At 45.3% G+C, this 27539-nt stretch overlaps 1 protein-coding gene across 9 annotated transcripts in view; it reads left to right on the forward strand.

Moving 5' to 3' along the window:
- The window catches only part of PPP6R3 (protein phosphatase 6 regulatory subunit 3), a 179040-nt gene that overhangs the window by 37369 nt on the left and 114132 nt on the right, over nt 1–27539 (forward strand). For 7 of the 9 annotated variants that reach the window (XM_073573948.1, XM_073573949.1, XM_073573950.1 and 4 more), the window contains exons 4-8: nt 5045–5277; nt 9475–9661; nt 14857–14994; nt 15972–16037; nt 24657–24769. In XM_073573948.1, coding sequence (XP_073430049.1) covers nt 5045–5277; nt 9475–9661; nt 14857–14994; nt 15972–16037; nt 24657–24769 — 737 coding nt within the window. Of the gene's footprint in view, nt 1–5044; nt 5278–9474; nt 9662–14856; nt 14995–15971; nt 16038–24011; nt 24111–24656; nt 24770–27539 lie in introns of all 9 variants that reach the window. The other 2 variants (XM_073573946.1, XM_073573947.1) reach the window with 1 other exon arrangement.

Raw genomic sequence — 27539 nt, forward strand, 5'->3', positions numbered from 1 at the left:
CAGCACCTTCCCTTTAGGCTGTGTGCCCACGATGCGATTTTTAAGCGTTTTTGCCGCTATTTTCGGCGCGAAAACGTTTAAAAATCGTGTACAGAACGCCACCCATGCATTCCTATGGCATTCCGCACATGCTGTGCTAATGCTGCGCTTTTTTCCGTGGCGGAATCGCATCGTGGAAAAAATCGCAGCATGATCATTCTTTTGTGCGGAATCGCAAAGAATTGCAGCGATTCCGCACCCATAGGAATGCATGAGAACCGCTTGCTTCCCGCATGTGGCTATGCCCACCATGCGGGAAGTTAAGCGTCATGTGCGGTTGGTACCCACGGTGTGGAGGAGAGGAGACTGTCCTCCAGGCCCTGGGTACCATACCCCTGTAAAATAAAAGAATAAAAAATTGGGGTATATTTACCTTCCAACGTCCCTCGCTGCCATCCCGGGCCACAGCGTTCCCAGTAATGCCTTGCGGCAAGGTCCTGTGATGATGTAGTCTCGCGTGACTCTAGCGGTCTTGCGAGATCGCTATAGTAACGCGAGACCAACGTCATCACAGGTCTCGCAAGGCATCGCTGGGAACGCTGAGGCTCGGGATGGCAGCGCGGGACGTCGGAAGTTAAATATACCCCGATTTTTTATTCTTAGTTTTTTTTTTAATTTTTTTTTATTTTGTTATTTTTAACAATCTATCTTTTACTATTGATGCTGCATAGGTGGCCTCAACAGTAAAAAGCTGGTCACACTTGGCAAACACTATGTTTGACGAGTGTGACCAACCTGTCAATCATTTTCCAAGCGATGCTTCAAATCGCTTGGAAAGTGCTTGAGAAAATCGCGGCAAAATCTCGAACAGAATCGCGGTGAAATCGCGCGGAAAAAAACGCGCGATTTCTGGGAAGGAGTCCGGTTTTTACTGTGCGTTTTATAACGCTACGTGGGCCCATAGCCTTAAGGAGGTTCTTTTAGAGATAAATATTTTTTTCAGCTGTGTAATCAAATAAAAGCCATCTACTTGTCGCTTGTCTGTGTGTCATTAACAGTGGATTCCAAGTAATTGTGACTATTCATAGATACAGATCCAATGGATCATTTCATGGGGGTACATTGGCTTCATTACCAAAATGTTTAACAGATAAATCATCTTTAACCCTTTCCGACATTGGGCGTACATTTAGGCTGGTTTCACATTTGCATCTGTGTGCGCAGCGTTTGATCCGCATGTGTCATATGTACATATATTTAACATTGTGTACGCAGGGACATGCGTTCACATGCTTTTGCGTACGCATGCATAGTTTCGCGGGGCGTGGCGAACGCAACATGTTGCATTTTTTGAGGCATCCAATATGCGCAGTCATGCGGATGAGTGCATTAAAAAGCATTACTGCCTATGGGAACCCATTGGTACGCAAGGACGTGTGTATGCATGCGTTTGATACGCATGCGTTATTCAAAGCACCATGAAATCCCATGACACGCCCATTTGTCTGGTGCCATATCGAACGCATGTGCATAAACAACACAAACGTGTGCAAAAACGCATGCACATGCAGCGCTTTTTCCACTGTCATGTGTAAGATGATGCGCATAAACGCAACGTAAACATGCGTTTTTGCGTGTTTGCGCATGTGGATGATACGCTGCAGACTCAAAAGCTAATGTGAACCTAGCCTTACCTTGATGTCTGACTCCCTCCCTTTGATGTGGTCTCAGGCGCTGAGCCCACGTCTTTTCCCAGCACGTATCGGCTGTTTTGAACAGCTGACATGGGCCCACAATAGCCGCAGGTGGAATCCGCTGCTATTAACCTGTTAAATGCCGCTGTCAAACGCTGACAGCGGCATTTAACAAGCGTTTCAGGCAGTCGCGCCCAAAATCCGCCCACCAGGGACCCATGTCACGTGATCGCGGGTCACCGGTTTGTTGGCATGACAGCCAGAGGTATCCTGAAGACCTCTATGCTTGTCAGCGCCAACTTGCTGTGAATGCCACGCTGTGGTCGGCGCTCGTAGCAAGTGAGTAATTCTGCTATAGAGGCGATCTGATCGTTGCCTCTGTGTAGCAGAGCTGATCGGGTTATGGCAGCTTCTAGTCTCCCATGGAGACTATTGAAGCATGCCAAAAGTTTTTTTTTTTTTTAAAAAAAAAAAAAAAAAAAATTCAAATCACTCCCCTTTCAACCCATTCAAAATAAATCCATAAAAAAAGTAAAACGTACACATATTTGGTATCGCCGCGTTCAGAATCGCCCGATCTATCAATAAAAAAAAAAAAGATTAACCTGATCGCTAAACGGCATAACGAGAAAAAAAGTCACAATGCCAGAATTGTTTTTCCTCCCGCAATATTGAATTAAAATGCAATAACAGGCGATTAGAAGATTGCATCTGCACCAAAATGGTATCTTTAAAAACGTCAGCTCGGCGCCCAAAAAATAAGCCCTCACCAAACTTGATATCACGAAAAATGGAGACGCTATGGGTATCAGAAAATGGCGCAGTTTTTTTTTCTTAAACTTTGGATGTTTTTCACCACTTAGATAAAAAAGAACCTAGACATGTTTGGGGTCTATGAACCCATAATGACCTTGAGACTGAGTGGCAGGTCAGTTTTAGCATTTGGTGAACCTAGTTAAAAAGCCAAACAAAGTATGGGATTGCACTTCTTTCTTTTTTTTTTTTTTTTTTTTTTTTTTTTGCAATTTCACCGCACTTGGAATTTTTTTCCCGTTTACGAGTACACGATATGGTAAAACCAATGGTGTCGCTCAAAAGTACAACTCGTCCTCCAAAAAACAAGCCCTCATGTGGCCATATTGACAGAAAAATAAAAAAGTTATGGCTCTGGAAAGGGGGGAGTGAAAAACGAAAATGCAAAACAAAAAAAGCCCCTGGGATTAAGGGAGCATTAGCCAAGCTGTATTTGAGTCTATATTTTTTTCCTTCTTTCCTCTCATCTATTCCAAAACTCCCTACTTAAAGGCCCTGATTTTCAAAGACTGGAAATTTGTACACCCGATTTGATGACCTGGTGTGTTGGAGCGAGATGTGCCAAATTCACATTCAGAGGTGTGTGCCTCCTAATTAATTTGGTGCATCTTTTAGCTGCCATAATCTTCAAAAAAAAAAAAAATGATCTGCATAAAATGACTGCAACTATCACGGATTAGGCCTCTTTCACACATCCGTTTTGCGCCGTCAGGCGAGATCCGGCTTTTTTTTGTAAAACCGGATCCGGTTTTTCCCCATTGACTTGTATTAGCGCCGGATGGCATTGCGGCTCGTCCGTTTTTTGCCGGATCCGGCTATTTGTCTCATTCCGGCATCTGGAAAAAACGGCTACTGTAACGTTTTTTGTCTCCGGCGAAAAAGCCGGAAGCGCCGGATCCGAGGCTTCCGGCTTTTTACCACAATGAAAGTCTATGGGTGCCGGAATGCGCCGGATCCAGAAAAAGATGGATCCAGCCACCGGATCAGTTTTTTTTTTTGTAAGTCTGCGCATGCTCAGATCCAATTGGCCAGCCCCCAGGAAACAGATATAACCTGCTAGACGGATCCAGCAGAAAAACGGATTCGTTTCTAGTTGTCCAAAATTTACGCCGGATCCGTTTTTTCTAAAAAAAATAGCCGGATCCTGCCTGACGGCAGAAAACTGGTGTGTGAAAGTAGCTTTACAGACCTGTGTGGACGGGAGCTCATTTTTATGGCAGCAGTAGAACTCTTCTTGCAGACATATAGCCACTTCTGAGACTTGCATCTGATATGTAAAATTGCTCCAGATTAGCTCTCCATTTTATGGCGTTGGCAAATGGCATTGGGTTGTGTCTTGTCGCCCCATTTATTCATAACTGAGATGCATAGTATTGCACATTTTTAGGGTCCCTTATAACTACAATTAAATACTGTGTTTAAATATATATAAGGTCATGTTTAATAATGTCCTCTCAAACTTTGGATGCTTTGCTTGGATTCTTGCCCTCTAGCGGGCATGACTTATGGAGAAACTGACACTTTGTACCCTCAACCATTCATGTCATCCCCTACAACCCTCCCCTCTGACAATATTCCCCTACTGTTCCTATAAAGTGTGCAGATCTGTGTCTCGTTAGTGACTAACCGTAACGTCATTACAAAATTACATGAAGACTGAATGCTTTGGATTCTGGATTTATTAAATGTCTCTTCTCAAATTGACATTTGTATAAAGACTACTGGTAAATGTTTTTTTTTTTTTTTTTTCTTTTATTAAAAAGCCTTGTGCTGTAGGGATAGGTTCCCAGCTGGTGATGTTACAGAAGTACAGCTCCCACCTGGGGAGCCAGTAGTTGGAAGCCGTTGCTGTAATCTTGATGTCAAGAAATCAAGTTCTATCACACTGGGTCAATTTTAAGCTTCTGAACAAAGTTGTGTTGTGTGTTTTTTTTTTTTTTTTTTTTTGAAAGAAATTCCTGTAAATTGTGGTCAGTGGTGCTTGCTTTATTTATTGCTAGTGTTACATTGTCCACCACTGGACCAACACTTATTAATTAGTCCAGGGAGGTGAAAAACAATTGATCCTTAATGCCATCATCTGGTGGGGGAGTTGCATGAGCACTGCAGCCAGTTGGCAGCTTCTGATCAACTGCAGCGTTCACATTTTTGAGTGGAAAAATGCTTCTTCCACTCAGGAAAAAATTGAGCACTGCAGTTCACCATGGACTGGTTGCACCGCTCACCTGTTGCCCCTCTGGATGTTTTTTGGCACAAGAATGGAGTGAGCCTGAGTGCTGACTGTAGAGGAGCATCACTGTTCCAGAGAGGAGTATAAATGTCCCTCCCCTGCTTCCCAAGAACATTAATATAGGTTTGGCCAGTAGTGGAGAACCTTTCTTTTAGGCACATCTATTAAAAAGATTATTTTTTTGCGTAATGAAAAGTTCTATACTTCTCGAATATATACTTTTTCAGGGATTATTCTAGCACCCTAGTTTACACCTCTGGGCAATATTAGATTGAGGCAACTACATAGTCTGTATTTGAGATGTTGAAATGTAACTTTTTCTCATCAGCCAAGTATGTTTTGGAAGTTCGACCTGCATTCTTCATCTTACATAGACACCCTCTTAGAAAAAGATGAGGTGACCCTAAAGGATCTTATGGATGAGGAGGACATTTTGCAAGAATGCAAGGCCCAGAATCGTAAACTTGTGGAGTTTTTATTAAAATCTGAATGTTTGGAAGATCTGGTGACTTTCATCACTGAGGAACCTCCACAAGACATGGACGAAAAGATTCGCTACAAGTAAGAGATTGGGATCTTGTATATTGACTGTTTATTAAGTGTGTTTGGACCGACCACAAACCATATATTACCTATACACAAAAACATATATGGGTCAAAATAGTTCTGTAAAGTTAAAATAATTTAAACAAAATGATACTCACGCTTTAAAAAAAAAAAAGTGTCGTCCGGGTTAGGCTTTAGTGACTAAGAACATGGTCGGTATTGCGTTCTAATAATTAAAAACAAATACCATATAACCATGAAGACCTAAATAAAAACTGAAACAAACACACTGGGGGAACCATAAAGTGCTATAAATGTAACTGGCACCTACCCCCCACTGTGACTACTACCTCTGAATAGAAGTGCAGTGGAAAACGCCAGGCTTAAAAGTCTGTTCACATTAGAACGCAATACCGACCATGTTCTTAGTCACTAGATCCTACCCGGACACTTATCATTTTTTTTTTTTTTTTAAACCTTTGTTTTGTTCTGTCTTTCTTGTAGTGTGATCCATCAATACTCAGTGTCTTCTAGCATTTAATGCTTATGAGTTTATTCTCTTGATCCTACAGATATATATAAAATAATTTTTTTTTTTTTTTTTTTTTTTATATTCTCCATTGATTCGTTTTAAATTGTTTATTTTCACCCCTGGTGGTGTGGGTGGGGGTTTCTTACTCGCTGCTGAATCAACCCTGCACACTAGCGCTGTTGGTATATTATATATTTTAAAATTAAAATAAATCCACAGATAAAGGAGGCTGTTCAAAGAATGATGTTACAGAAATATATGAAAAGTGTTATTTTGCGATGTATGTAATGAAGATGGCACAGGTCTGGCAGATTTAGTGGCAATGGTACTGGTAAGAGCCACTAGATGACGATAGATGACCTGTGGAATTAAAGCTCAATATAAAGGGAATATACACACAAGGTGCCACAATGTGGTGCTAGTTTAAAGAATGTGTTTTAATGACAAATGGGAAACAGTTGGAGACCTACCATTACTGGTCACACAGGTCAGAGCATTGTTTAATGGTAGACAAATGTATGTATACTCTAAATGTTGTTAATGTGTGCAATAGAATATCTAGAAGCATATAAGCTGAACTAGATATTGCCCTATTTGTTCATAATTATCCTGGTTCCACAAAGTTGCGATTCTGTGTTGTAATGTCTGTATACTCTGATCAGGCCATGTTCCTGTATGGTCAGACACGAGCATTACACAGTACACAGCAGGGACACGTTTATAAGATTATCTCGGCACAGGAACATTTTATTTAACATCCCTAATTGTGGAATTTAATACTATTTCAAGATTTATTAAAATGTACTTTTTATGGGAAAACTTTTTAAACTTTTATTTCTTTGACCCTTCCGGATTTTAGTAAATCTGTCTATAACTTACTGATCTGAAGTCTTGGTTTTGCACTTTGGCCACTATGCCTAATATTAGGCAAGTAGATCAGTCCTGTACTGTAGAGCCCTTTCAGGAGCGCATTATATACTCACTGACTTGTAAGGAAGAGTCGCTGTTATCTGTGCAGTGGTCATTTTTCAAGGAGGGGAAGGTGGTGAGCTGTGAATCACAGATATTACTGGTAAATCCTGTGTATAACTATGTGAATCCTGTAAAAACAAAGAATATATATCAACTAATTTGGTAATTTGCCACAGAAAACAGACCCATTTTGTCTCAATTGTCTGTTTTCACTGAGGACTGACTAGTGCCCTGGGCTTGGCTTGCTTGCGCTTACAAAGTGGACACAAGCTGCCAGAGAGCAAGTGATGAGAATGCTTTCAATGTACCAATAAGTGAAATTACTTTTTTTTTTATTATTATTATTTTGAAAGGAAAAAATGTAAAATTTGTAAGTGTGGTAGAATGCATTCAGAATAAAATTTAATTCAGCATAACAAACATGACAAATACAGATGCGATATCTGGAGAGTGATGATCTGCACCTAATTCTGTCACACATTTTTACATTGGCAAGTGAGGAATTAAGTACAGAAGTGAGAGGTTGGGCAGTGTTTTGGTGTATCAGTAATCTAAGGGCAAGGCCAGCCACTGTATACAGACAGGTAGTTGTACACTTGGCGGGCTCAGCTGCCTCTAACACATAGGCAGGGCTTTACAGGAGCTGGATTATATAACAATACACTGCAATATGGACTGTAAAATAACAAAAAGCCCAGAAAACTCTGATCAATTAACATCAGTCTTTTCCATTTTGTCTATGTATTTGTATATAATTTACTTTTGGAATGTTTGCACCCTCCTGTTAATGCAATGGTTTTCCTTGTTATCGGAATGTGCACATTGTAGCTTTAGACTGAAGGCAGCAAACCATGAAGAAACACGTATGGAAGAGTAAAGAAACGCACATTAAACCTTGGATGTAAAGATGTCTGGTTCCTCAAAGCCCACCCACCTTCTCTTACTTTCCCTTGGCATTCTCTCAAACGGCTTTATCAGGCAGTCACCTTCACTCTCCATCCAACTTATCCCAGGTTGATGTCGAGTGATTGTGTCAGATGATGTGGTCTCCACAATCTCCATCCTTCTCGTTCTTGGTCACATCGCTGTAACATGATCCTACTAAGTGCAAGTTAGATGGGATGTCATGTAGTTGCAGAATGCTGTGGTTGCCATGCTGGGAAACTGTGCCTTGAAATTGGAATAAATGAGCAACAGTGTCACCAGCAAAGCACAATCACCACTCATTCTTGCTGTCTGTTGGCCACCACACATGTAGAAACAATTTGCTCACCTTTTCTGCATCTCACATTTCAGTTACAGACAGAATTAGACGATTAGAATTAGGCCTTTCACATTTCCGTTTTTTGACGTCCGTCAAAATCCGCCAGTTTGTGAAAAAAAACGGATCCATCCCTTTTTTGGCGGATCCGCTTTTTTCCCCCCATAGACTTGCATTAGTGGCGGATGTTGACTGACTGTCGTCTGTTGGATCCTTTTTTTGACGGATCCGTGAAAATTTTAGCGGTTCCCGGGCGGACCAGACGGACCCTGCAATGTTTTTTTTTTTTTTTGGATTGACGGTCTGCTATTTTTAAGTGCGAATGGCCGGATGCTTCACTCCGGGAAACATTTTAACCTTGAAATACTGTCCTGGAAGCGGCGAATAATATCGCTCTCTTTCTCTCTTTTTTTCTTTTTCTCTTTCTCGCGCTCTTTTTTTTTTTTTTTCTCGCGCTCTTTTTTTCTCGTGCTCTTTTTTCTCGCGCTTTTTTTTTCTTGCGCTCTTTTTTTTTTTTTTCTTGCGCTCTTTTTTTTTTTTTTCTCGCGCTTTTTTTTTTCTCGCGCTCTTTTTTTCTCGTGCTCTTTTTTTTTCTCGCGCTCTTTTTTTTCTCGCGCTCTTTTTTTTCTCGCGCTCTTTTTTTTCTCGCGCTCTTTTTTTTCTCGCGCTCTTTTTTTTCTCGCGCTCTTTTTTTTCTCGCGCTCTTTTTTTTCTCGCGCTCTTTTTTTTCTCGCGCTCTTTTTTTTTTCTCGCGCTCTTTTTTTTTTCTCGCGCTCTTTTTTTTTTCTCGCGCTCTTTTTTTTCTCTCGCGCTCTTTCTCTCGCGCTCTTTCTCTTCCAGGCCGCGGTCACTTTAAATTTCGGCACTTTGCATTTTCCGCGGATCCGTCCTAACAAGTGGTCTGCTGACATCCGTATGTCACTAAACGGAGGTAAATCCATTGTTTTTTACTTTTGGCGAATTTCAGCTGAGCGCCAACAACAGAAATGTGAAACAGGCCTTAGACGATTAGAATTGGACGATTACATTGTAGATGGCACCGCTGTAATTGTGCTGACCTACCAACCTGTCCTACAGTGAAGGAATTGTGGCCCTGGATTATTCTGGGTGATATATAACCGCTGTCTTTAAAGAATTCATGGATTGCTTGCTACTAATCTCTGTTATTACAGAAGCCAGACCTCTAAGCAGGAACATTTAGGATTCGGTGAGGTGGAGAAATAACATCTCCCTTTGCACAGTAAGTGGAGGTCAGTGTGACCTTCAGTGCACACTTTATGCCAGTACGTTGTAGGATTAAATAATGTAGTTGTGATCACATGGGGCCTCTCCACCACAGATGGGCTAATCACAAAATGTCCAGATATTCAGCCAGAATATTCAGATCAGCACTTGTTATGTAAACCATCGTCTGATAATGTTTGTTTCCGCTTTCTTCCTCATACAGGTACCCAAATCTATCTTGTGAGTTACTGACCTCAGACGTTTCACAGATAAATGACAGACTTGGAGAAGACGAGTCTCTGCTTAAGAGACTTTACAGTTTTCTTTTAAACGATTCTCCGTTGAATCCATTGCTCGCAAGCTTCTTCAGCAAAGTTTTAAGCATTTTAATTAGCCGTAAACCTGAACAGGTAAATATTTTGTTGGCTTTATCATTTAATGCAAATATAGATTTTTGTGAATTGTAGCTTTGACTCATTGTCAGTTTTGTAATGTGTGCACCTTGGACAAGGTGTAGTTACAGTATTGTTTCCTAGCTCGATGGCTTTGATCGCCCCTTACAAGTTGCAACCTTTATGCTGTCAAACATACATTCTTTCTAAATGAAATCATCAGATGTGCTGTCCTAGAGGCACACCCTGCAAAATGCAGCTTGGTATAAAGGGGTTGACCGCCCACAACCAAATTGAACAGTCTATAGGATGGGTCATCAGTAGAAAACAATATCGGCCTGGAACCCCCACCGATCAACTGTTTGTTTTGGTGGCCTCCAATTATGAACACTTGAGTGGAGCAGAGCTTTGCATCTCTGTTCAGTATGTAGCTGACGCTGCCGGGTTCTGCTGAACCGTGCTTTGCATCCCTGTTCAAAATGTTTATAACCGGTGGTTACCACCGGGCAAATAACGGATGAATGGGGTTGGGCCCCAACCAGTCTCGTATTGATTTTGGTATTCTTACCCCCCCACCACCACCACCCCCCTTTTTTGTTTTATTATTGAGTCTTCTGGCTTTTTTGGGACATGGCGATACTAAGAATGGTTTTTATTTCTTTCCTTTGGTTTTAAAAAATTGTTGTTTTTTTTTGGTTTTTTTTTTAATATACATATAATTTTAAGTAAGTACACTCTGAAGGACTTGTACCTGCAATCATTCAATAGTTTGCAAATCTACAATGTTGCGATATATATAGTGAAATGTGACTTTGCTCTGGAGCTCAGTTGCCAGCTACTTTCACACTAGCGTCGGCCGACGGACGTCGCACTGCGTCGTCCTGACGTACAGTCGCAGGTTGTGAAAGTTTTGCCCAACTGGGGCAGCGGATGCAGTTTTTCAACGCATCCGCTGCCCCATTGTAAAGTCTGGGGAGGAGGGGGTGGAGTTTCGGCCGCGCATGCGCGGTCGAAAATGGCGTACACGACGCACCAAAAAACGTTACATGTAACGTTTTTGTGTGAGTTGCGGCCGCCAAAACACGACGCAGCCGTCGCACGACTAATGCGACCTGTGGCAATACGTCGCAATGCGTCGCTAATGTAAGTCTATGGAGAAAAAACGCATCCTGCGGGCAACTTTGCAGGATGCGTTTTTTCGCAAAAACGACGCATTGCGACGTACGTCGGCCGACGCTAGTGTGAGGCTAAGTGCACACGTACCGGAACTCTCGCGGAAATTACCGCGAGAATTCCGGAATTCCAGTCCGCGGGAAAATCGCATTTTAAATTCCCTAGCATTTTGCAAGCGTAATTAGCTTGTGAATGCTAGCGTTCTCCAAGCGATCTGTAGCATCGCTTGGAGAACTGATTGACAGGTTGGTCACACTCGTCAAACAGTGTTTGACAAGTGTGACCAACTTTTTACTACTGAGGCCGCCTATGCAGCATCAATAGTAAAAGATAGAATGTAAAAAAAAAAAAATAAAAAACGGTGTTATTCTCACCCTCCGACGTCCCGCGCATCCGTTCCCAGTAATCCTTTGCGAAAATGCCCGCGATGACGTCCGTTCTCGCGGGATCGCGACGTCTCGCGGTCATTCGCGATTACGTCGCGCGAATGACCGCGAGACTTCGCGATCCCGCGAGAACGGACGTCATCGCGGGCATTTTCGCAAAGGACTACTGGGAACGAGAGCGTGGAGAGAGGCGGGAAGGCTGCGCGGGACGTCGGAGGGTGAGAATAACAATATTTTTTATTTTTAAATTCTATTTTTTACAGGGATATGGTACCCAAAGCCCGGAGGACAGTCTCCTCTCCTCCGGACCGTGGGTACCATCCGTAATTGTTCTGCTTACTTTCCGCATGATGTGCACAGCCACATGCGGAAAGTAAGCGGAACAATGCATTCCTATGGGTGCGGGATCGCCGCGATTCCGCAAATGAGCATGCTGCGGTTTTTACCGCGAAGCGATTCCGCCGCGGTAAAAACCGCAGCATTAGTACAGCTTTGCGGAATCCCATAGGAATGCATGGGATGCTTATTTTTCGCAGCAAAATCGCGCGGTTAAAACCGCCGCGGAAACGCGAAAAAAACGCCACGTGTGAACTCAGCCTGAAAGTATATACAGCCATCATCTAGCTGATATGAAGCAGGATCCTCTCCTTGGCCAGCTTCATTTATTACTATATACATCAAATGTTGTTAAAAGAGGAAATGCTCCTTTTTGAAAGTGGCAGTAAAATTCTGCATAAGAAATTTAGTAGGTGTCAAATACTTTTTTACATTTTAGTATATTGGTGTAAAAACCAGTAAAGCATAGGTGACCATCATGTGAATGAAAGTTGCATTTACATGGGCAGATTTCTGTACATAAACCAAGTCGGTCAGAGATTTGTTTTATTGCTTGTTCACATAAGCCGATGCCAGCTGTATAAAGACAGTGCTCGTATGATCAGTCCCTAGAGCATGCATGTTGTCAGCGATCTAATCTGCCAAAAACTGAGCATTGTGCGTGTTCATTAGCTGATTGCTGGCAGGCTTAAGGCCCCTTTACATTTAGCAATGCACCAGCGATCCCGACCACGATACGACCCGGTCAGGATCGCTGGTGCATCGCTAAATGGTCGCTAGTGAGCTGCCACAGAAGCAGATCGCACCAGTGACACAGCAGCGGTCGTTACTTAACTTTCAGACGCGGCGATAATGATGTCCTCCCGCCAGCGTCCACCCGGCGCTCGTCGGCGCCAGCAGGAAGCAGCCGACGAGAAATGGACCTGGACGATCTCGTGCGATCAGCGATAGCCAGTGGGGGAGCCGGTCGGAGGTAAGTATCACATGTAGCGATATCGCTAGCAATATCACTGCTGCGTCACAAAATCGGTGACGCTTTAGCGATATTGCTAGCGATATCGCAATGTGTAAAGGGCCGTTTATACAGACTGATAATCGGGAACGAGTGTTCGAGTGCAGATTTTGCCAATTATTGTACAAACTTGTCACTTCTGTCAAGGTTATTGGCATTATGAAACATCAGAAGTTGTCCAAGTTCTGAGCCTTCACCAGTCATTTAAGTGAAATGACTGGCACAATCCAAGTTCTCCTCCTCACAGGTAGACTGGATTAGGTGCAGTTCGGCTCAGACTTTCTATAAACCCCATCCTTCAACTGAATCTTTGAAAAGCCACAGCATTTCAGAGCAAAACTTTCCTCTTTGTTGGTACCTTGTTGGAATTTAATGCCATGAGGTATTAGAACAGCATGAAGCAAAGTAGAAAATTAAAAGAAAAAGTCCTCCAACATAATGTGAAATTACTGCATATACTTGAGAATCTGAATGGGGAGGGCATGTAAAACATTACAGCAGCTGTCCATGAATGCAGACATGGAGGACCTGTCACCAGCTCCAAAAGTGTTCAGTTCTTGTTTTATTCCTGCTGCTCCCCTCGTTAAAGGGTTGATTGTGACTTGTAGGATCCCTACTTCAAACAGGTGGCGCTATAGAGTTCAAGTCCTCTTTCTCTCTGAAGAGGCAATTTGCATACTGCTCTCCCGGAAATTCAAGTGTTTTTTTTTTTTTTTTTTTAAATCCATCACAGTTCTACAGAGATGGGCCTTTTTAATTACTGTTAATTTTTACAATCTTGACTAAGTGGGCAATGCTCACAGGATTCTTTGGGGATGTCTCTAGGCTGCTCTGCATAATTACTGTGTGATCCCCTTTGCAAAGACTAAAAAGTAGTAGTAAAGATAAAGGCCTATATCTCTGGAACCATATGGCAAAGTTGGGGAAGAAAGAGAAAAATTGGAACACTCCGAGGAACAGCAAGACTAAAATAAGAGCTAAAGCCTACTTTTCACCTAGTGACAAGTCGTTTTTAAAGGGGATCTGTCACCTATTTTTCGTATATAAGCTGCGGCCACCGCCATCAGGGGCTTATCTACAGCATTCTGTAATGCTGTAGATAAGCCCCCGATGTTACCTGAAAGAAGAAAAATGAGTTATATTATACTCACCCAGGGGCGGGCCGGGTCCGATGGGTGTTGCGGTCCGGTCCGGCGCCTCCCATCTTCTAGCGATGACGTCCTCTTCTTTGCTTTCCATCGTGGCTCTGGCCCACTGCTCTGCCTCCCATCTTCTAGCGATGACGTCCTCTTCTTTGCTTTCCGTCGTGGCTCCGGCCCACTGCTCTGCCCTGTTGGGGCAGAGCAGTGCGCCGGAGCCGCGACGCGAAGCAAAGAGGACGTGATCGCTAGAAGATGGGAGGCGCCAGACCGCGACACCCATCGGACCCAGACCGACCCTGGGTGAGTATTATATAACTCGTTTTTCTTCTCTTTCAGGTTACATCGGGGGCTTATTTACAGCATTACAGAATGCTGTAGATAAGCCCCTGATGGCGGTGGCCACAGCTTATATACGAAGGAGGTGACAGATTCCCTTTAAAGGATAGGATGGGTCATATATATCTGCTTAGAGGAGCTGTTCTGCAGTACCCAGCAGCTGCTGCGCAATGAATGGATCTGCACAATACATCTCCATCCCAGATATTTTACCACTGGGTAGGTAATGGGTGTATTCTGAAGGCCCCGTTACACATAGCGAGATCGCCGAAACGTCTCAGATTTTGTGACGCAAGAGCGACTTCGCCAGCAATCTCGCCAGGTGTGATACATAGCGGCGACCGGCCCCCCTTGCGATATCGCTGATTGTGCTCGAATGTCCTGGGCCATTTTTTGATCGTTGGTGTCCCGCTGGCCAGCGTGCATCGCTGTGTTTGACACCATAACAACAAGCAACCTCGTTGGTGACTCGGAACTCGCGCCTATCAAGGTCTGAGTCGTCAGAATAGCTGCTGTGTGACAAGGTCCCAACGACCGCCGAGGTCGTTATACGGATCGCCGCATCGTTGCTGCGTAGATCTGCCTGTTTGACAGCTTACTAGCGACCATGTAGCGACACACCAGCGATCCTGACCAGGTCGTATCGTTGTCGGGATCGCTGGAGCGTCGCTATGTGTAACAGTACCCTGACTGAACAACACCTTTAAGTATTTGTATCTTTTCTGTTATGTATTGCAAGATAATTCTATTATTTGTAAGGCTTGAGTCTTTCAGGAGGCAGACTGGCTTTGACATTTGTGTAAATTCTTTTTTTTTTTAATGTTGCAGATTGTAGCCTTTTTGAAGAAAAAAGATGATTTTGTTGATTTGATCATAAAACATATAGGAACCTCTGCTATTATGGATTTGCTGCTAAGACTTCTCACGTGTATTGAGCCACCGCAACTAAGGCAAGATGTCCTAAATGTAAGTTCCACGCTCTCTCATATTGATTCTGATGGGCTTTTAACATGCTGCGGTGATTGCTTCACTAGACCAGAGCTGTAATATCAAAGGGACTGTATGAAGCCGCGTAAAACCCTGAGTGAGTTATGAAGAGGCTGCAGCACTTGCCCGGGCACGTGACCTCTTCTGTAAGGGGTGCAGAGTCAGACCCCTATTCCTTAACATTCATGGCCTTTTCTGGCAACAATCCTTTAGGTTTTAAGGTCTGGATAACTTTTTGACATGTTCAAAATCTTCCAAGTCCTCAAACCTGGCTTCAATAAGTATATGTGCACACACTGCAGTGGCTTTTTTTTTTTTTTTGTTCTATAGGGTTTTTTTTTTTTTGTTGGTTTTTTTTGTTTTTGAATGGGTGAAAAAAGTTACGCTAAATTGACAGGCTGTTTAAAAAAATAACGCTAGCAAAAATAAAAAAATCATAAGCTTTTAGAAATCTCCTTCATTTTGCTTGCGGGACTGGGTTCGGCGGGGTGTGACGCAACGAGCCATCTAATTTATGACGAGCTGTGTCATTTCTTTGCCAGAAATCTCACTCCAGTATGTGAGTGGAGTGACCTTTTTGGCATAGCTCATGACATGCGTCAGTCTACAGATTCATGAAGTAGTGGTCACCTCTTCATAAACCTGGAGTGTCTTACTGTAGCACACCCCCTCATCAAGAGCGATGTGAACCACACCAATCTCGAAGAATTGGGCCCACTCTTCTTTTTCTAATTAGACCCTTTTAGACCGGAAATAAGCCTCAGCTCTTCAAGGGAGCTGGAGCATTGGCATTTTATGTGAACAATTGTATTCTAGAAAAGGTTTCATTTGGTTACTTGAATTTTATAATTTTCATTTGTCTTTTTTTTTTTTTCATTTTGTTCATCCTTTTGTTTTTAGAAAAAAAAAAAAGGTCTGGTCTCTTAGTCTCAAATTTAACTTGTATTTTTCTGTAGTGGCTAAATGAAGAGAAGATAATTCAGAGACTTGTAGAGTTAGTTCACCCCACTCAGGATGAAGATGTAAGTATATCTGTTAATCCATAGCCTGGAGCTTTATGGTTAGTTCGCATTTTTTTTTTTTTCTTCTTTTGTGGAAAAACTAGGTGGGGGGCAACTGGGACTGGCTGTGAAGAGGTGGCAATGTGGATCGAAATAGAGGAAGAGTTGGTAGCTATTGTCAAATCTTTTCTTGTTCCCTTTGTGCATACAATATTTGTGCAGAATCTACATTAAAATGTGGGCTATCCATATGTATAAATCTAAACAGGTGGCGACGGTTAATCCCCAAATTTCAAGGGTTTCATACTTGCTGCTATCCGTGCTAGGGATGTCATATCAGTGGTGGCACGGTAGTGCCAAGTATTATATTTGCACATTATAATATAATTTTTTACTATATGCTGTATGTTTGGGGTCATTTTCCTCTTGCAGAATAAATATGGATCCACTCAAGAGTGCTCTCTGATGGTATTACATGACGACTATGTATGTGAGTGTAAAGGCCCCGTCACACTAAGCGATCTCGCTAGCGAGATCGCTGATTTCGTGACACATCAGCGATCTCGCCAGTGAGATCGCTGTGTGTGACGGGGATCAGCGACCGGCCTCCCTGCCGGTTATCGCTGATCGTGCTCGAGCGGCCTGGGCCGTTTTTCGATCGCTGGTCTCCCGCTGCCCAGCGCGCATCGCTGCGTGTGGCAGCGAGAGACAAGCGATCAACGACGCTGGTTGCTAATGTAAGCGTCGGGTATCCAGGAGCCGCGGCTCCTGGATACCTGCTGGTTTCCAAGGTAAACGTCGGGTATTCAGGAGTCACGCGGCTCTTGGATACCAGACGTTTACATTATAAACCAGCGTCGCTGGGGCTGTCTAACGATGTCCCAGCGATCCAATCATGTGGGATCGCTGGGACATCGTTTAGTGTGACGGGGCCTTAATTCTCAGCGTTGAGAAGAGGATGTCATTAAGAGTTTTACTTCAATAATCCATTCTGTGTAAGATTTTAAGAAATAACTACTTTTCTCACTGATTTTCAGAAATGCATATTACTCTGTCGCCTCATTGGGGGACACAGAACCATGGGTGTTATGCTGCTGTCCACTAGGAGGCGACACTATGCATAATCTGAAAATGATTAACTTTGGCTCCTCCTCTGCAGTATACACCCCTGGACGGCATCAGCCTTCTCCAGTTTTTGCTTAGTGTCGCAGGAGGCACACCTAAGAATTTTTTTTACTCCGTCTTTTTCCTGGATTTTTTTCCAAAGGACTACAGATGAAGAAAAGCGGGTCTCCAGCGAGACTCCCGGCATGGCTCCCTCCTCGGTCCCCCATTAGGGGTACCCGGTTGAGGTCGAGGTGGCTATTTCCCCATGGCGCTCCCTCCCCAGTCCCTCGGGTCCTGGTTCGAGGTCGAGACCCCCCTCCTTCCCCAACCCCTTTGGGGTCTGGGTTGAGGAGAGGATGAAGACCCCCTGACGGTGACAGACGCACCCTCCCTAATCCCCCGCAGGGGGCATTAGGTTGAGACGCCTCAGGTAGGGTCGGAGTACAGGCAGCATTCCGCAGCTTCCAGGGACCCCAGACCAGCTGAGGGATCCTGTTGGGGCCGGGGGAGGGTGCGGACTGGATGGCACAGCAGAGACAGGGCTTTTCTGCGTCCCTGTCTCTGCAGCAGCAGCGGCTCCATCGCGCTCCGGGGGCCCCCCATACAGGAACCGCTACCCCCACCGCTATCCAGTCGACCATTCTGGGGTGGGTTTGGTACGAATCCGCCCCCCGGACTACCGCGCCGCTCTGGAGCCCTCCTGGGCATCAGGCCTCTAATTTAGACCGTGGCTTCGGCTTAGCCGAAGCCGCCGCCTTTTCCCCGCCCCCCGGATGACTAAAATGACACACTGGAGTGTCATAGAAGGGGCGGATTGAGGCAGAAAGGGCGCGTTTTTACACAGCCCAGCGCGCCCTTTTCAGCTCTCCGCCCCCTCCTCCCTCTCCTCAGAGTCCCGGTGGCCATTTTTTTTTGGATGAGATCCAGGAGAGGAGCATCACAGCAGTCTCCGGGGGGCACAGAACTGGGATCTGTTGGCGCTGGACCTAGGGGCACACCGGTGGGGTAAGCTCACAGCTGGGTTCTCATTACTCAGCTGTGAATCTATACTTCCTATAAGGCTTTCTGTGGGTTCCCTCTGCGTAGCCACCCCTGTACGATCCCTTATAGCCAGCCTCTGTGCACTATGCCGGGCTCAAGGAAGAGAACCAGGCAGGAATGTTTCTATGCATTCTGCACAGCCTGCAAAGCCACACTCCCTAGTGGCAGCACGTATCCGCACTGCCGGGACTGCATCCAGAACTCTGGGTCAGAACCCCAGGGAGTCCCTACTGACGCTTCAGGCCACGCCGGAATGGGCAACTCAGATGTCACAGTCTATGACACAGTCCATAGACAACCTAACTGCCACATTGCTGCAAGCTCTGCAGAGTCGGGCTCCAGCTATGGACGTTACACAGCAAACGGACAGCTTGTCTCAGGAACATGCTGCTTCCGACTCTCACAAACGTAAGCGGACCCACAGGTCTCGATCACCTGAGTCATCCTATAGCACAAGGTCGTCCCCCTCCAGCGAGAGACAGCGTCATTCCAGGTCTCCTAGGCAGTCTCCTGTCACAGACAGACAGTGCAATTTACCACAGAGATCCCCCCCCATCACAGAAGACCCCCGCCCCAGGTCACTCTCCAGGGATCACCTTAGCGAGGCACAGGATTCGGAGGGCATCTGTGACTCCGACTCAGATAACGAGACGGAGAGGTCCGTGGTACCTTCTCCCCCTAGCAATACAGCGCTAGTTGAGGACATAATCTCTGCCATCCATCGGGTGCTAAAAATTCCAGAGTCGGCCCCGGAAGTCCCGGAACATAGGATTTGCTTCGAAAGTGTTTAGAAACCACCTAAGGTCTTCCCTAATCACCATGAGTTTGAGAAAATACTTACCAAACAGTTTGCGCAGCCTGAGAAATTTGCTAATCGCAAATATTTGGAAGCGAAGTACCCCTTCCCACAGACAGACACCAAACAATGGACAGATCCACCTGAAGTGGACCCCCCGGTTTCGAGGCTAGCAGCGCAGACCTTACTCTCTCTGCCAGATAGCTCAACTCTCAGGGACGCAGCAGACCGGCAAGTAGAACGCATGGCTCGTTCTATTTTTGAAGCGGCAGGCGCCTCTGGGCCCTGCGTTTGCTTCAGTGTGGGCGGCCAAGGCCATCCTGGCTTGGGCCAAAAAACTACAGGAGGGTCTTCAAGCTTCAAATCCCGAGCTCTCGGACCAAGCGGTCCAGATAGCAGTGGTAGCAGACTACATGCTTCATGCAGCCCTGGATTCTGCAAGAGGTGTAGCGGGAATAGCATCAAACGCCATCACGATCCGACGCATCCTCTGGCTGTGAGAATGGAAAGCGGATGCTGCCTCAAAGAAGTCCCTCACGCGACTTCCGTATCTTACTGGAAGACTTTTCGGCGAAAAGTTGGACACAATGATAGCCAATGCCACTGGGGGTAAGAGTACCTCTCCCTCAACTAAAACCGAAACGCACATTTAAACGAAGAAACCAGACACGATTCCGATCCTTTCGGAATTCCTCGGGCTGGTCCGTTTCGCGCCCAGCGCAAAACCGTAACCGCTCTCCACGCAGGGACAACCCACGGACGCAGCAGCGACCGGACAGGTCTTCGCAGTCGAAAGCAGGCCAAGCGAAACCCAAGGGAGGAAAACCTCAGAACTTCGCTTCATCATGACTCACGAACTCCGGAAGACACCCCACCAGTAGGCGGCCGACTTTTACTCTTTCAGCAAGTCTGGCTGCCTATTACAGAAGACAGGTGGGTCAGGGAAATAGTGTCTTCCGGATACAAGATAGAGTTCACTTCCGCTCCACCGAACCGGTTCTTCCTCTCTATTCCTCCAACACTACCAGACAAGGCTCGTGCTTTCCACCAAGCGGTCTCCTCTCTCCTTCAAGCAGGAGTTGTGGTGTCGGTTCCCGCGAACGAGAGATTCCGAGGGTTCTACTCAAATCTGTTCGTAGTCCCCAAGAAAGGAGGCAGCGTCCGACCCATACTGGACCTAAAACAGCTCAACAATTATGTACGGGTCCGTCATTTCCGCATGGAGTCCCTCCGGTCCATCATTGCATCCATGGAGCAGGGAGAATACCTTGCCTCCATAGACATACAGGATGCGTATCTGCACATACCAATTGCCCCCGCCCACCAAAGGTTTCTCAGGTTCGCGATCAACCAAAACCACTACCAGTTTGTCGCCCTTCCGTTCGGACTCGCCACGGCTCCAAGAACGTTCACCAAAGTCATGGCGGCCACCATGGACGCTCTGCACTCAAGAGGCATTCTAGTCATCCCGTACCTGGACGACCTCCTCATCAAGTCTCCCACTTTCAAAGACTGCGAGGTCAGTGTCTCAATCACAATAGACACACTGAGTCGCCTGGGATGGCTAGTCAACCTACAGAAATCGTCGACTATCCCATGTCAGACTCCAACATTCCTGGGAATGTTATTCGACACCTCCAGGGGCCTGGTGCTCCTTCCCAAGGACAAGACACTGGCCATCCGTCTGGGAGTTCGTACACTCCTTCGCAGTCCTCCTCGATCTCTCCGGTTTGCCATGAGAGTCCTCGGCCGGATGGCAGCAGCAATAGAGGCAGTGCCATTTGCCCAGTTTCACCTCAGGGTCCTTCAACTAGCCATACTCAGATCTTGGGACAGGAATCCCTTCTCCCTCGACAGGGAGTTCAGGTTGACGTCGTCAACCAGGAGGTCCCTGCATTGGTGGCTCAAACCAACCTCGCTTTCACGAGGGAAGCCCTTTCTCTCAGGACAATGGAAGATCCTGACTACCGATGCAAGCCTGACAGGCTGGTGGGCGGTGCACCTACATCACAGGGCACAAGGCAAGTGGTCACCGAGGGAAGTGACATTGCCCATCAATATTCTGGAAATCAGGGCCATCCTCTTGGCACTGTGAGCCTTTCATCACTTGCTTGCAGCCTCGCACATATGGATACAGTCGGACAATGCTACGGCTGTGGCATACGTGAACCACCAAGGTGGGACCCGCAGCGCCCAGGCGATGAGAGAAGTGGCGCATATCCTCCGCTGGGCAGAAGACACGAGGTCGGTACTTTCTGCGGTCCACATTCCGGGTGTAGAAAACTGGGAAGCCGACTTCCTCAGCAGGCAAGGAATGGACTCGGGGGAGTGGTCTCTCCATCCCGAGATTTTTTACCAGATCTGTCAACGTTGGGGAACCCCGGAGGTGGACCTAATGGCATCCCATCTCAATACCAAGGTCCCCAATTTCATGGCCAGGACACACGACCCGCGGTCGCTCGGAGCGGATGCCCTGGTCCAGGACTGGTCCCAGTTCCGACTCCTGTACATTTTTCCACCCCCTCCCCCTAATCTCCAGGGTCGTGAGGAAGATCAAGCAAGAGGGAGTTCCAACCATCCTCATCGCGTCAGACTGGCCCAGACGTACATGGTACGCCGACATCGTTCAACTTACTGCAGACGTCCCCTGGCGTCTACCCGACCGTCACGACCTTCTGTCCCAAGGTCCGTTCTTCCACCAGAATTCAGGGGCTCTCAATTTGACGGCATGGCCCTTGAAACCTGGATTCTAACCCAGGCAGGTTTTTCACCGGCAGTCATTGCAACTATGATCAGGGCAAGGAAGCCTGCCTCCGCCAAGCTCTATTATCGTACCTGGAGAGCTTTCTTTTCTTGGTGCGAATCTCATGGACAAGTCCCACTCCCTTATTCCCTCCCGAAGGTACTAGGTTTTCTTCAATCGGGCCTAGACACCAAGCTATCCTTAAGCTAGCTTAAGAGTCCGGTGTCGGCGCTTTCAGTCCTTTTTCAAAAGCGCATTGCTATTAAACCGCAAGTAAGGACTTTCATCCAGGGAGTTTCCCGATTGGTTCCTCCCTACAAACGTCCGCTGGATACGTGGGACCTCAATCTGGTCCTGACAGCATTGCAAGCTCCACCCTTCGAAACTCTTAGAGGAGTTCCACTTTCCATTCTGTCTCAGAAAGTGGTTTTTCTAGTGGCGATCACCTCGTTACGCAGGGTGTCGGAATTGTCAGCACTTTCCTGCAGACGGCCTTTCCTAGCTTTTCACCAGGACAAGGTGGTTCTCCGCATGGTACCATCCTTCCTTCCGAAGGTTGTGTCCAACTTTCACCTCAATGAGGAGATTTCACTGCCATCCCTTTGCCCGGTTCCGGTTCATAGAGTGGAGAAGGCTCTGCATACGCTTGACCTCGTCAGAGCATTGCGGATTTACGTGTCCAGGACTGCACCTTTCCGGAAGTCTGATTCCCTCTTCATTCTTCCGGAAGGTAGTCGCAAGGGGCTGCCGGCTTCCAAGGCTACCCTTGCCAGGTGGATCAAGTCCACCATACATGAGGCCTACCGACTTAACAGTTCCCCTCTTCCGGCCGGTATCACGGCACACTCTACAAGGGCAGTAGGGGCCTCCTGGGCCATTCGGCATCAGGCTTCGGCACAACAAGTGTGTAAGGCGGCCACTTGGACCAGCCTACACACGTTTACAAAAACACTACAGTGTTCATACCCAGTCCTCAGCGGATGCGAGCCTGGGTAGACTGGTTCTGCAGGCGGCAGTGCCCCAAATTTAGGGATCTGCTAGCACAATATTCGTCCATTGCTTCCCACCCAGGGACTGCTTTGGGACGTCCCATGGTTCTGTGTCCCCCAATGAGGCGACAGAGTAAAGGAGATTTTTGTGTACTCACCGTAAAATCTTTCTCTTTGCCTCTAATTGGGGGACACAGCTCCCACCCTGTTGCCCTTATGGGCCGTTGTTTTACCGTTGAGTTCTCATATTATTCTTTGAGCTCGTACATAGTAGCCTTCTTACAGGCATGGTTATGTTATTTGGTTACGTTCCTCCTAATGCTTTGGCACAAAACTGGAGAAGGCTGACGCCGTCCAGGGGTGTATACTGCAGAGGAGGAGCCAAAGTTAATCTTTTTCAGATTATGCATAGTGTCGCCTCCTAGTGGACAGCAGCATAACACCCTTGGTTCTGTGTCCCCCAATTAGAGGCTAAGAGATTTTACGGTGAGTACACAAAAATCTCCTTTTTTTTTTTTTCTAATGCATTCTTGCCTGAATAGCCTAGTGGTATAGTTTGTCTAGCACCAGGCTTCTCCTACTGTGGTTGAGAACGTGTAGAAGAGCCTTGTAGCAAATGGGCTGTGTGCTGAGACCAGAGAACACTGCCAACACTGTGCTGAGACCGAGGCGTACGCCTAACCCAGTGTGAGTAACATACAAAACCCAGCTGGCAGTAAATGACTGTTAAATGAGGGAGACGGCGTTCTATGCAGCAGCCTGCTTGTACGATCGCCGAGCACCCACAGTGAATGACGCTCCTACACGACTGCTGATGTATTCTACGTAGGCAAGCCTGAATAAGGAATATGGTTTTAAAATGAATTGCATTTAAAGGTTTTTATTCTTGTTTTCCAAAATCTTTTACACTGAATGGATTTATGATGGTAAAATGTCCGTTTACCCTTCACCCTGTTCTGCTGAAATTCCACCCCAACTATGTGAGTAACCTCCACTGTGCTTCACTGCTGTCTGCAGACGCTCATTATTGTCCGCACCCCAGCTCTTTGGCAGACTTCATTGTTTCAGCCAAATGGTCACACTTTGACACATCAGTCCAGACTACTTGCTGCCATTTTTCGGCACCCCAATTACTTTGTTTTTGTGCATCGTTGAGTCACTTGTCCTTGGCTCCATGTCTAAGCTATGGTTTTTGGCCACAACTTTTCCATGTAGATCCTTTGTAGCCAGATTACCCTGTGTGTAGCTGATTGCTGACAGTTCTAAGCTGATGGCACTGCTTGACGTTTTCAGTTTTTTGTGTTTTTTTTTGTTTGTAGAGATGTCTTGCATCTGCATTTTCCTTACCGTCCACTGCATCTATGGTGCTCCATGTTGCCCATTTCTTGCTCTCCTCCAATGATGAGAAATACAGGCAGGTACTTGTCCATCATGTTATACCATTAGAGAAGTGTCTGGCTCCAGATTTCTTCTGTAGTAACAACAATCAAAGAACAAGTCCTGGCAGTGATGATCTGACCTCAGAACCCTGGATGTATTCTTACACAACAGAAGACCTATGGTTAATTCTCCAAGATGTTTAGCGCAATCTTCCTGCCAAGTTTCTTCAAAAACTGTGCAAGTCTACTAATGGAATTGGTGCTATTCTGAAGGCAAAGGACGGTCATCCCAATAATGATTTGATTTAGATTTCTCTTTTGTTCTTTCACTTAGGTTATTTTTATCAATTAAAATATTAACTCTTCTATTTTTGAAAGCATTCCATGTAGCATTTTTCCCACACCTACCTAAAACTTTTGCACCGTATGACGATCTTATTTTTTATATATATAGATATTACATCATTTATTTTTTATTTGAACATCTGTTTCTGTAAAATGCTTTTTTTTTCTACTGTCTTTATGATCAGTTTTCCTCTGTAGAATTGAAAGTAAACCTATTGTGTTCATTTTTGCCTTTTTCAGAGACATTCAAATGCATCACAGTCTATTTGTGAGATCATACGACTCAGCAGAGATCAGATGTTACAAGTCCAGAACAGCCCAGATCCAGACCCTCTCCTGGCTACACTAGAAAAGTATTCAAAATCGCTATGTTATCCAGCTCTGTATGATTAAATGAACCATAAACATACAGTGCCTTGCGAAAGTATTCGGCCCCCTGGAACTTTACCACATATCATGTTTCAAACATAAAGATACCAAATGTAAATTTTTGATGAAGAATCAACAACAAGTGGGACACAATTGTGAAGTTGACCGAAATTTGTTAGTTTAAATTTTTGTGGAAATGCAAAAACTGAGAAGTGGGGCGTGCAATATTATTCGGCCCCCTTTTACATTCAGTGCAGCAAACTCAATCCAGAAGTTCATTGTGGATCTCTGAATGATCCAATGTTGTCCTAAATGACTGATGATAAATATAATCCACCTTTGTGTAGTCAAGTCTCCATATAAATGCACCTGCTCTGTGATCGTCTCAGGGTTCTGTTTGATGCACAGAGAGCATCATGAAGACCAAGGAACACAACAGGCAGGTCCGTGATACTGTTGTGGAGAAGTTTAAAGCCAGATTTATATACAAAATGATTTCCAAAACTTTGAACATTCCAAGGAGCACTGTGCAAGCGATCATATTGAAATGGAAGTGGAAGGAGTGTCATACCACTGCCAATCTACCAAGACCTGGCCATCCCTCTAAACTTTCATCTCAAACAAGGAGAAGACTGATCAGAGATGCAGCCAAGAGGCCCATGATCATTTTGGATGAACTGCAGAGATCTACAGCTGAGGTGGGACAGTCTGTCCATAGGACAACAATCACTTGTACACTGCACAAATCTGGCCTTTATGGAAGATTGGCAAGAAGAAAGCCATTTCGCAAAGATATCTATAAAATGTGTTTGTTTGAAGTTTTCAACAAGCCACCTGGGAGAGACACCAAACGTGGAAGAAGGTGCTCTGGTCAGATGAAACCAAAATCAAACTATTTGGCAACAATGCCAAACGATATGTTTGGTGTAAAGGCAACACAGCTCATCACCCTGAACACACCATCCCCACTGACAAACATGGTGGTGGCAGCATCATGGTTTTGGCCTGCTTTTCTTTAGTAGGGAGAGGGAAGATGGTTAAAATTGATGGGAAGATGGATGGAGCCAAATACAGGACCATTTTTGAAGAAAACCTGTTGGAGTCTGCAAAAGACCTGAGACTGGGACGGAGATTTGTCTTCCAACAAGACAATGATCCCAAACATAAAGCAAAATCTACAATGGAATGGTTCACAAATAAACGTATCCAGGTGTTAGAATGGCCAAGTCAAAGTCCAGACCTGAATCCAATCGAGAATCTGTGGAAAGAGCTGAAAACTGCTGTTCACAAACGATCTCCATCAAACCTCACTGAGCTCGAGCTGTTTGCCAAGGAAGAATGGGCAAGAATTTCAGTCTCTCGATGTACAAAACTGATACATACCCCAAGCGACTTGCAGCCGTAATCACTGCAAAAGGTGGCGCAACAAAGTATTAAGTTAAAGGGTCGAATAATATTGCACGCCCCACTTTTCAGTTTTTGAATTTCCACAAAAATTTAAAATAACCAATACATTTTGTTCAACTTCACAATTGTGTCCCACTTGTTGATTCTTCACCAAAAATTTACATTTGGTATCTTTATGTTTGAAACATGATCTGTGGCAAAAGGTTGAAAAGTTCCAGGGGGCCGAATACTTTCGCAAGGCACTGTATGTGACAATGTATGAAATGAAATGGTACATTGTATCTGTAGTATTAACCAAAAGTGAAAGGTTTTTCAGTGGCATCCGTAGACTAAACCTGCTGATTCAGGTGGAATGAGCTGAATCTCCTTAGCCGGTTGATACACATTACATAAGGTAGTAGACATTATTTTGATTTAATTTGTTTTCCTGGCACAGGGCAGGCTGCTGTCATTTCTTGCAGCTACTTATTCCCTTTTCGTAACCTAGCTGTTGACTAAGCGTGCCTATAAACTTGTATGAGCAGTCTTGAGGACCAGTTATCTTAACTACAGTGCACAGATTCCCTCTAGGCCAGTGCACTGGTTGATCCGTTCTTGATTTTCTAACTTTTTATCACTTGTGACATTGAAGGATTTTAATTGTCAGAAGATCTCTTTATCCCCTATGCAACCAGTATGTAAATGACACAGCACAAAATGGTGTATATGCATAAAAATATTAATGTGCGGATCATGGAAATCTATAAACATTGTCACTTAATTTTCCCCACTGTATTCAAGAACTTTGCAACGATTCCATAACCCCTTCTGTATTCACGTCATGAAAAGTGGGTCCTTGTGAGGAGGAGGCTCAGGAGCTCTACGCAAATGGCAGATGCTACCTGTAGTACATAGCCAGCACAGTCCCCAACAGCCGTAGCTGGCGATGAGTTCTGGCCACGACTGTTAACCATTTAAACACCACTGTCAGATTTCAATGTAATGCGTGTCTGTGACTACGCGCAACAGTTACTGTTGGCCTCCGATCCTGGGGGACTAATAGGTTACTATGACAGTCGTGGATCTGCTATAGACCCCTCACTGTCATCTGTTGTTCTGTGGAGCTTAGCTTATGGCGGTTCTTCACAGGACACTGAGATTTTTACTATATACTGCAATACCTCACTATTGCAGTATAAGGGCTCATACTCACGAGAGACTTGCACTGTTCTCGTGTGAGTCTCTCGCATGGAAACCCGGCACTGCCACCGCCACTCAGATCGGAGCGTGCGGCTACATGTATTTCTATGCAGCCGCATGCCCCGGTCCCAGTGCCGGCGGCAGTGCCATGTTTTCATGCGAGAGAAT

This window comes from Dendrobates tinctorius, unplaced genomic scaffold (genome assembly GCF_039654945.1).
Source record: "Dendrobates tinctorius isolate UK_male_01 unplaced genomic scaffold, ASM3965494v1 ptg000037l, whole genome shotgun sequence".
Taxonomy (NCBI): Eukaryota; Metazoa; Chordata; class Amphibia; order Anura; family Dendrobatidae; genus Dendrobates; species Dendrobates tinctorius.